This window comes from Mustela nivalis (genome assembly GCF_964662115.1).
Source record: "Mustela nivalis genome assembly, chromosome: 9".
Lineage (NCBI taxonomy): Eukaryota > Metazoa > Chordata > Mammalia > Carnivora > Mustelidae > Mustela > Mustela nivalis.
Window position 1 is genome coordinate 65,989,633 of NC_139028.1, and position 10,410 is coordinate 66,000,042.

The window sequence follows — 10,410 nt, forward strand, 5'->3', positions numbered from 1 at the left end:
TGAATTTCAGTTTATTTAGACAGTCTCATTTTTTTCATAAATTAATGTATTAAAAACTTTTCCACATTCTAATTAGGGACAAATAAATTTCTGAATTATATTATTAAAAATAAGAAAATAGATTTCTTTTTCTAATTTAAATTCCAGTTAGTTAACATACAGTGTAATATTATTTATAGGTATACAACTTAGTGATTCAACACTTAACATATAACACCTGGTGCTCATTACAACAAGTACACTTCTTAATCCCCATTACCTATTTAACCCATCTCCTACCCACCTTCCCTCTAATAACTATCAGTTTGTTCTCTCTAGTTGAGAGTCTGTTTCTTGGTTTTCTCTCTTTTTTCCCCATGATCATTTGTTTTGTTTCTTAAATTTCACATGTGGGTGAAACCACATGGTATTTGTCTTTCTCTGGCTGATCTATTTTGCATAGCATAATACTCTTTAGCTCCATCTCTGTCATTGCTAATGGCAAGATTTCACTATTTTTTATGACCAAGTAATATTCCATTGCTGTGTGTGTGTGTGTGTGTGTGTGTGTGTGTGTAATATTCCATTGTGTGTACATATACATATGTATATATGCCACCTATTTTTTATCCATTCATCTGTTGTGTATTTGGGCTCTTTCCATAATTTGACTATTGTTGCTAATGCTACTAAACATCGGGGTGTATATATCCCTTTGAATTAGTGTTTTTGTGTTTTTTGGGTAAATACCTAGTAGTGCAATTTCTGGGTTGTAGGGAGTTTCTATTTTTAACTTTCTGAGGTACCTGCATTTCTGGATTTCAGAGTGGCTATTTCCATTGACAGTATAAGAGGAGTCCCCTTTCTTTGCAACCTTGCCAACACTTGTCATTTCCTGTATTGTTAATTTTAGCCATTTTGACTGGTGTTAGGTGATATATTTTTTCTTTTTTTTTTTAATATAATTTTTTATTTTTTATAAACATATATTTTTATCCCCAGGGGTACAGGTGATATATTTTTGTGGTATTTATCCTTATTTCCCTGATGATGAGTGAAGGTAAGTATATTTTCATGTGCTGATTGGCCATTTATCTGTATGTCTTCTTTGGGAAAATGTCTATTCATGTCTTCTGCTCATTTTTTAAGTGGATTATTTGTTTTTCATGTGTTGTTTTATTTATTTATATATTTTGGATACTAACCCTTTATTAGCTGTGTCATTTGTGAATATCTTCTCCCATTCTGTAGGTTGCCCTTAGTTTTGTTGATTGTTTCCTTCACTGTGCAGTAGTTTTTTATTTTGATGAAGTTCCAATAGTTTATTTTTGTTTTTATTTCCTTAGCCTTAGGAGACAGGTCTACTAAGAAGATGCCATGGTCAGTGTCAAAGTGGTTACTGCCTACGTTCTTCTCTGGGATTTTGATGATTTCCTATCCCACATTTAGGTCTTTCAACATTTTGAATTTATTTTTGTGTATGGTATAAGAAAGTGGTCCAGTTTCATTATTCTGCATATAATTGTCCCATTTTCCCAACATCATTTGTTGAAGAGACTATAATTTTTCCATTGTATATTCTTTCCTGCTTTGTCAAAGATTAGCTGATCATATACTTGAGGGTCCGTTTCTGAGTTTTCTATTCTGTTCTATTGATCTATGTGTCTATTTTTGTGACAGTACCATACTGTTTTGGTCACTATAGTTTTGTATGTAGCTTTAAGTCCAGAATTGTGATGCCTCCAGCTTTGGTTTTCTTTTTCAAGCTTGCTTTGGCTATTCAGAGTCTTTTGTGGTTCCATACAAATTTTTGGATTGTTTGTTCTAGCTGTGTGAAAAATGTTGGTGGTATTTTGATAGAGATTCCATTAAATGTGTAGATTGCTTTGGATAATATAGACATTTTAACAAGAGACAATAGATTTATATTAACATTATTTATCTGTCTCAAAAATGTCCTTGGGAATGTTATTTAACAGATAAAATATGTTTACTTACCTCTCTGTCAAAAAGAAACTCAATAAAATCCATCTCTTCCAGAATTATTGGTTTGATTCTATTTAAGGTATGGTTCATTCAAGAATAGGTGATTAGGTGAAGATTAGCAGGAAGGGTATCTTTTTTGTTCTTTGTCTCTCTTTCTTTGTCTTTCTGTCTCTGTCTCTCTCCCTGTGTGTGTGTGTGTAGACTTTCAGTAAAAATGCCTATAGGAATGTGGAAGAATCTTGATTGGTTAGAAGGATAATTTGATAATCGAGGCAGTTGTACTGGGTGGCTTTGTCAATCCTACAGAGAACTGTGCATTGGAATAGCCTTTGAGACAAAAAGGTAAGATTTATGAACTTCTGGGACGCCTGGGTGGCTCGGTGGGTTAAGCCGCTGCCTTCGGCTCAGGTCATGATCTCAGGGTCCTGGGATCGAGTCCCGCATCGGGCTCTCTGCTCAGCAGGGAGCCTGCTTCCCTCTCTCTCTCTCTGCCTGCCTCTCCATCTACTTGTGATTTCTCTCTGTCAAATAAATAAATAAAATCTTAAAAAAAAAAAAAAGATTTATGAACTTCTGTATCAACCAATCACTGAATGAAGTCTGTTCCACCAGCAAGGAACTTGGGTGAGGCAGCTTCATTTTGATCAGAAAAATTCCAGTAGAATTCAGTTATATTCCAATAGCTGCCAATATTCCTGGAAGCTGGGGAAGTGGTGTCTCAGTTCCACAGTACTATTGACTGCATTTATAAGAGTCTGCCATAGCACAGTTCATATCCAACTGCTTCATCTAGTAAATTCATCCAGTCTGGAATAGCCCATCCAGTGTTTGGGTTGGTTCTTTGCCTGAAGGAACATAAATATTGAAGGTTAGAGAATCAAATACAACAGACACCACTCACTTCAGTATTCTTGAAGCCTCAACTCATTATTTTCCACCTCTACTACCCTTTCTAAATTCCCCTCACCTAGAACCTTTATGGTCTAGGTGTATTTCATGGTGGAGTGACCCAGACCCTTATTGCCAAAATGTATGAACCTCTAGATACCATGCTCTTCTCAGGGTATGGCTGCTGGCCTTTTTCATTCATCATCAAAATTTGTCAGGAAAGTATGAAGAGATAACCAGCCAGCCATCTGAGTACTGAACATTTTCTTCCATCCTCCCATTGTTTAGCAGCATCCTTGTTTTTTCCTGATTAGGGATTAATTGCCCCTGCCAGGTTAGGGACTTCTTTTTGTGTCTGCTGGTCTTTGGACTTGAGAAGATAAAAGTTAGTAGGCAGGAGCTATAATTTAAATTTTAATTGTACCCTTGCTGTATCCCCCACTCTGGGAATCAGAGCCTCCTGCCCAACAGAAAGTAAACTACAAGAATGAGAAGCAAAATTCCCAAATACGTGACTGAAAGTTATGTAAATGGGGCTACTCTTAACTTTCTACACCTTTGTTCCCAGATACATGTATGTTAGTTATCATATATATATATATATATACATATATATATATATATCTTTTTTATAATTAAATTATCAAATTTTCATACTGCTTCATAAGCTTGAGTAACTACTATTCAATTTAGGAATTAAACCACTATAGGACGTCCATAAAAATTAGAAAGATATGAATAAATTACAGGAGATAGCTTTCAAATAGTTCTACTGAATGCAAGATATAATGTAGGAGGCATGTAATTTGTGGATACCTGGTTGGAAATCTAACAGGCATGGCAGGAAATGCCTATTTCAATCTTTATCTAATGACATTTGCCAAAAATGGATCAAAAAAATAAATGGAATAACTGATAAGTCATTTTATAGCTTGTAAAGTGCTTTCATAAATACTTGATACTTGTCTCCATTTTGTGGATGATTAAACTCAAATGAAAAAAGCAAAGTGGTATGGTCAACTAAAGTATTTTGATTACAAATAATTTGTTCTTTTAACTGTATTGCCCAATTGCCATGAATGCTACATACCAAGCTTCCCCTATCAGTGTGATTTCTAGCATTTACCTCTGACTTGAGTAGTTCTCCAACTGTTTTGCCTCATAATTTCTCTCTAGCTCAGGTTGTAGTTCTTGGGCATCAAAGAGTTAATGTACTAGGCCCACCTGTTTTCCTGTAAGTAAATTCACACACACACACACACACACACACACACACACACACACACACACACAAAATCACTCAGGCTGTTTTTCTATTCCTCCCAAAGGTCCCTATCCCAGAGGGAAGTAGAAGTAGGTACATCTAGATAAAATGAAAGTCAAAGTTGAAAGTTCTTACTTTTATTTTCAGGGACCTATTGAGCATCCAGTTTTGGTAAGTGCAATTAAATGAAAATCCATTTGTTTTTGAAGAAATGATTATGGGAAGGAAAAGGAAGTGGTTTAGTGTGTGTATGTATGTGTGTGTGTGTGTGTGTGTTCTGTGTATGTAAATGGAGTGTGAATGGGAGTACGTGGCCTGAAATTTAGGAAAGATTTTATTAATGCTAGTATTAAGAAGGTCCCATTTACTGATAATATCACAAATCAAAGTAAACTGTATTGTCAATTAAGATAGAAATAGTCCTCCTCAGTCAGTCTAGGACTTGATGTGTGAAATGGTTGGTTAGGAAATTTTGGTGAAATAATTATTAGTAGTTGGTATTTATTGATTATCTTCATATGTTAAAGATTGTATTAGACTACTTTATATACATGGTTTTAATAGTTACATAATAACTATTTTAGATAGATATTGTGTTTTTTTATTATGTTCAGTTATCCACTATATAGTACATCATTAGTTTTTGATGTAGTGTTCAATGATTCATTAGTTGTGTATAGATACTGTGTTTCTAATATTTAATGGAAGAGTATATACATCTATTTGGAAACCTAAGCAGCTTACCCAGATTCACACAGATAGCAAGTTGCCAAGCTGAATACATATCTGGAGACTACTGCATCAGATCTGAGGGCTTATTTTGTACCTTAACGATGGAAATTCTAAGAGGTCTGAGCAATGTTTGATACAATGACTGTCATCCTTGAAAAATGGTCTTCCTTTGATATCCACTATATCCCATTCTGCTAGTTTTTCTCCCAGATATCTAGATATTCTTGGACAAGATCCTCTCAACAATCTTGTTTCTCTTCCGGGTTCTGAGATTTAAAATTTCTATTTTATACATTTTTCTTGGGTGATCTCGCCTACTTTCATGGCTCATTTCTGCTAAAGTTCATACTGCATGTCCAAAAGAATAGTCTGAATAAGAACAAGTTTACCATTAAGGATGTAGGTGAGCAGAGTGAGCATAAATATCCCTTAGTTATTAGTACAGATAAAAAGGAGAAGACATTAAGAAATGATTGCAGGGGTGCCTGGGTGGCTCAGTCAGTTAAACATCTGCCTTCAGATCAGGTCATGATCCCAGAGTCCTGGTACTGAGGCCCATATCAGGTTCTCTGCTCAGCTGGGAGCCTGTTTCTCCCTCTCCCCTCTGCCAGTTCTCTCTCACTATCTACCCCCCCCCAAATAAATAAGCAAAATCTTAAAAAAAGAATAAAAGAAATTATTCTACATGTTTTACATTTTTTCCACTCACATTTAGTTTTTGTACTTTTGCTGAGAGCCTTTTATGTTCCAGAAACTATGTTGATAACAGATAGATGAAAATAAATTCATAGTCAGTTGAAAGACTATATATTTTTCCTTGGAAAATATAATTTGTGAACTTTTTAATAGGGACCCTAAAAATAAAACGAGGTTTATTTTAATATGTAGGTGGATTTATAATTTTTACAAAGGGAAACTGAATGATGGGATGTTTTTCATTTAGAATTTCTTTGACTAATTCAGTCATGAATATAGAATAGAAGATAATTTGATCAGGAAAGATATGGTGAACATACAGCTGATGCTACTATATGGCATCAATACTTTCCTTGGAATAATAACATATACCTGAAGTGTGGTGCACAGCTGCTTGAAGTAGGAACTCTTTCATTTCAGATTAGTCTATAAATTTACTTTCTAGCATTTAACATTTACCATAGTGTACATATTCTCAGGGATCTTTGATTATTTTCTTAAAATGTTATTTTTAACTTTTTACATAAAGTCAGGATCTTGTTATAAAGCCAATGAGACAACTACTAAAGATCATGCGGAGAACAGTGAGAAAGATTCTGCATGCCTATCACCGACGCAAGCAAAGCAGTTCTGTTTTGATATGATGAGTTCATATTTGGCTAAAAGTGTTGGAAAACCACAGCCATAGGATAAATTGTTACAAGTGAAATTCCCGTGTTGGAGAACATAAACATGTTTAAGGACTTTTGATAAGTGTTGAAAATTGCATTTTATTACTATTATGCCAAATATGCTTCTGAGCATAGCATGTAAGAGAGCTGCTTATCTCCACAACACTGATCCAGAAGTGTGACTGCTTTTTATTTATGTGATTTTAGATTTGGCTAAAAAGTTCCTATTCCCATTCATGTCTGCTTTCAATAATTCTGAGGTCCAGCTTTTTCTTCTGATTGGAATCCCAGGACTGGAACATGCCCACATCTGGATCTCCATTCCTATTTGCCTCATTTACCTGGTTGCCATCATAGGCAACAGCACCATCCTCCTTATCATTAAGACAGAACCTTCGCTTCATGAGCCCATGTATTATTTCCTTGCCCTGTTGGCCATCTCTGACCTGGGCCTGTCCTTCTCCTCCCTTCCTACCATGCTGAGAATCTTCTTGTTCAATTCCATGGGAATTTCACCCAATGCCTGCTTTGCTCAAGAATTCTTCATCCATGGATTCACTGTCATGGAATCCTCAGTGCTTCTAGTTATGTCTTTGGATCGCTTTCTTGCCATTCATAATCCCCTGAGATACAGTTCTCTCCTCACTAGCCGCAGAGTTGCTAAAATGGGATTGACTATAGCCATCAGGAGCATTCTTTTAGTGCTTCCATTCCCATTCACTCTCAGGAGACTAAAATATTGTCAGAAGAATCTCCTTTCTCACTCATACTGTCTGCATCAGGACACCATGAAGCTGGCCTGCTCTGACAACAGGATCAATGTTATCTATGGCTTCTTTGTTGCTCTCTGTACTATGCTGGACTTGGCATTAATTTTTCTGTCATATATGCTGATCCTGAAGACAGTACTCAGCATTGCCTCTCTGGCAGAGAGGCTCAGGGCCCTCAATACCTGTGTCTCCCACATGTGTGCTGTGCTCACTTTCTATGTACCCATCATCACCCTGGCTGCCATGCATCGCTTTGCCAGGCACAAAAGCCCACTAGTTATAATCCTTATTGCAGATATATTCTTGTTGTTGCCACCCCTAATGAACCCCATTGTGTATTGTGCAAAAACTCAGCAAATCCGGGAAAAGGTCTTGGGAAAGTTGTTTAACATATGTAGGAGATAGAGGTGCCTGGGTGGCTCAGTCGGTTAAACCTCTGACTTCAGCTCAGGTCATGATCTCAGGGTCCTGGGATCAAGTCCTAAATCAGGGTCTCTGCTAGGCAGGGAGCTTTTTCCCTCTCTCTCTCTGTCTGCCTCTCTGCCTACTTGTGATCTCTGTCTGTCAAATACATAAATTAAAAAAAAAAAAAACATATGTAGGAGATAAAAATTCAAATACGGAAGTTAAATTATCAACCAGTAAATATGAATTGGCACCGGGGCGCCTGGGTGGCTCAGTGGGTTAAGCCGCTGCCTTCAGCTCAGGTCATGATCTCAGGATCCTGGGATCGAGTTCCGCATCGGGATCTCTGCTCAGCAGGGAGCCTGCTTCCCTCTCTCTCTCTCTGCCTGCCTATCTGTCTACTGTGAACTCTCTCTGTCAAATAAATAAATAAAATCTTAAAAAAAAATATGAATTGGCACCTATTTCAGTACCACGGTGGTCACTATCTAGTGGAGGACTGTGGGAGAGTGAAAGGAATTTACAATAAAGTCAAGAATACATTATTGAATGGGAAGGATGAAATGATCAAGTGATAGATGATATGATTCACAGAAGATTAACCCATATTTTGAGTAGTTGAAACAAAACACTATATAATGGAGCAGTTGGGTTTGAGTCATCTCCTAAATAATGGATAAAATTGGACAGATTGAGATTATTACTCAAGCAGCATTTATTGAATTTATATATTTACAATGTACACCCACTATGCTATCAAGGAGAAATGAACTAGTAAGGCATATAGAAGCCATGAAGGCTGTTAGTCTGGCTGGAATAAGAGTATAATTTGGCAAATCGTGAGGGATAATTTTGACTAGTGTGAGTGAACTAGATTTTGGAGTACCTAGAAAAGCCTCGAACAGACTAAATACAGGAAGTACTGGGTAGGCAATTTAATAACTACAGCAGATGGCTAACACGATGAATCACATGTTACGGAAAGCATGTCTGAAAGCAGGAGCAAGAAGGATTCTACTGAGAGAGAGGAAGAGGGCACTGACAGGAGGCTGCAGCAACAATCCCACCATGGCGTGATTCTGGGAACGGGCAGAGACAGAATAAAATCATTTAGGTTGCTTTTTGTTGTTGCTTTTGTTGTTGCTATACAACGAACATAATTTATAAGAAATTCACAAGTTCCACTAAACAATGAGTGTACAGACATAAGTGACTGAATATTCAGACAGACATGCTGAAAGAGGAGGCTGGCATACTGCTTATTTGTCACAGCTGGAAAGGTAGCATTGGCCTCATTTGCAAGACAATAATATTTAGTTGTAGACAGGGGAGTAAAATATTTTAAACAAGCTTCAATCATCAAACTGTGAAGATCCTCCCTTATGAAGCTATCTCAAATATTTTTTTTCACTCACTGATTTCCTCCTGCAGCTGTTTTAGTTCAGATTTAAAATTCCCCAGGTTTATCCTTTCATCCCTTAAATCGAGATAAACTGTTTGAAGGATCTTTTTTTAAGATTTTATTTATTTATTTATTTGACAGACAGAGATCACAAGTAGGCAGAGAGGCAGGCAGAGGGAGAGGGAGAAGTAGGCTCCCCTCCCCGCTGAGTGGAAAGCCCAATGTGGGGCTCATCCCAGAATCCTGGGATCATGATCTGAGCTCAAGGGAGAGGTTTTAACCCACTGAGCCACCCAGGCGCCCCTGAAGCATGTTTTTAAAGTATAAATGCCACCACACTTAAAATCCTTCAATAGATGTCCGATATGTTACCAGATAATGGTAAGACTCCATGTTCACACAAGAGCTTTCCATTTTTCAATGCCTGTGTTTGTCTACTACTTTATTTGTTAATACTCTGCCTTGTGCTTCGATGGTGTAATATAAATACTTTACATTATTACTTATACCTAATCCTTTGCTTATGGGGTATTATATATCAGGAATGCTGTATTGGTTTTTTATTACTGCATAACACATTATCATAAAAATAATGGCTTGAAACAACATAAATTTATTATCTTACAATTCTATAAATTAGAGGTCAGACATGAGTTTTACGGGGCTGAGGTCAAGGTTTTGGCAAGCCTGAATTCCTTTATGGAGTTTTTCTAGCTTCTTAGGCCACCTGCATTTTTTGATTCAAGTCTCTCTTTCTTCATCCACAAAGCCAGCAAAATTATATCTCCTGTGCCTTTCGTCCATTGTCGCATCTCCCCATGACCATAACTAGGAAAGGCTCTCTGCTTCTGAGGATTTATGTAGTTAATTGGGGCCCACCTGGATAATCTAGGATACTCTCCCCATCTCAAGGTATCTAACCTTAATTACATCCACAGAGTGTTTTTTTGCCAGATATGGTAATATATTCATAAATTTCAGGGATTAACATTTTTGGGGGAATATTATTCTGCTAAGAAAAATGCATTTCTTCAATTCCTTGAGATTTCTCCCATTTAACAATTCAGTAGGAATATACTTCCTCTAATACTACTGGCTGGCACTCCAAGCATAATAAATTCATACCTAAATTTTGTTCCCTTTCATGGTGTACTGATTTCTACAATGCAATTTCAACAAATATTAACTCTTAATTGTTTAAATTTGTTTGCTTTTGCCAAAGTGTAAATCCTATGATCTACAAATGTCTGTACATATTACTTATTTTTGCATCCCTCTTGTTTAACACATACTTGGACAAAAAAGGATTCAATATTTGTTGATAAGTTTGTGAATTCATCACCAACCATCATTGAATAAAATCGCTGCTCATTTCCGAAGCTTAAAACCCTGAGCATTTTGGGGCCCCTGGGTGGTGTAGTTGGTTAGGCATCTGACTCTTCTTTTCAGCAGGTCAATATCTCAGGGTCCTGAGATCAAACCCTGCACCCAGCTAAGCTTAGTGAGGAGTCTGTTGAAGTTTCTGTCTCCCCTCGCCCCTCCCTATATGCATGTTTCTCTCTCTCTAAAATAAATAAATAAATTCTTAAAAAAAAAAATCCTGAGCATCTCTGTGGA

General features: G+C 36.8%; 1 protein-coding gene across 1 annotated transcript; it reads left to right on the forward strand.

The window, feature by feature from the left end:
- Positions 1-6,452: 6,452 nt before the first annotated feature.
- LOC309840193 (olfactory receptor 51A7) lies at positions 6,453-7,391 on the forward strand (the record flags this gene model as incomplete). Its single annotated transcript, XM_082682266.1, has 1 exon — positions 6,453-7,391. The coding sequence occupies one exon, from the start codon at positions 6,453-6,455 to the stop codon at positions 7,389-7,391; it is 939 nt and encodes a 312-aa protein (XP_082538392.1).
- Between the last annotated feature and the right edge of the window lie 3,019 nt (positions 7,392-10,410).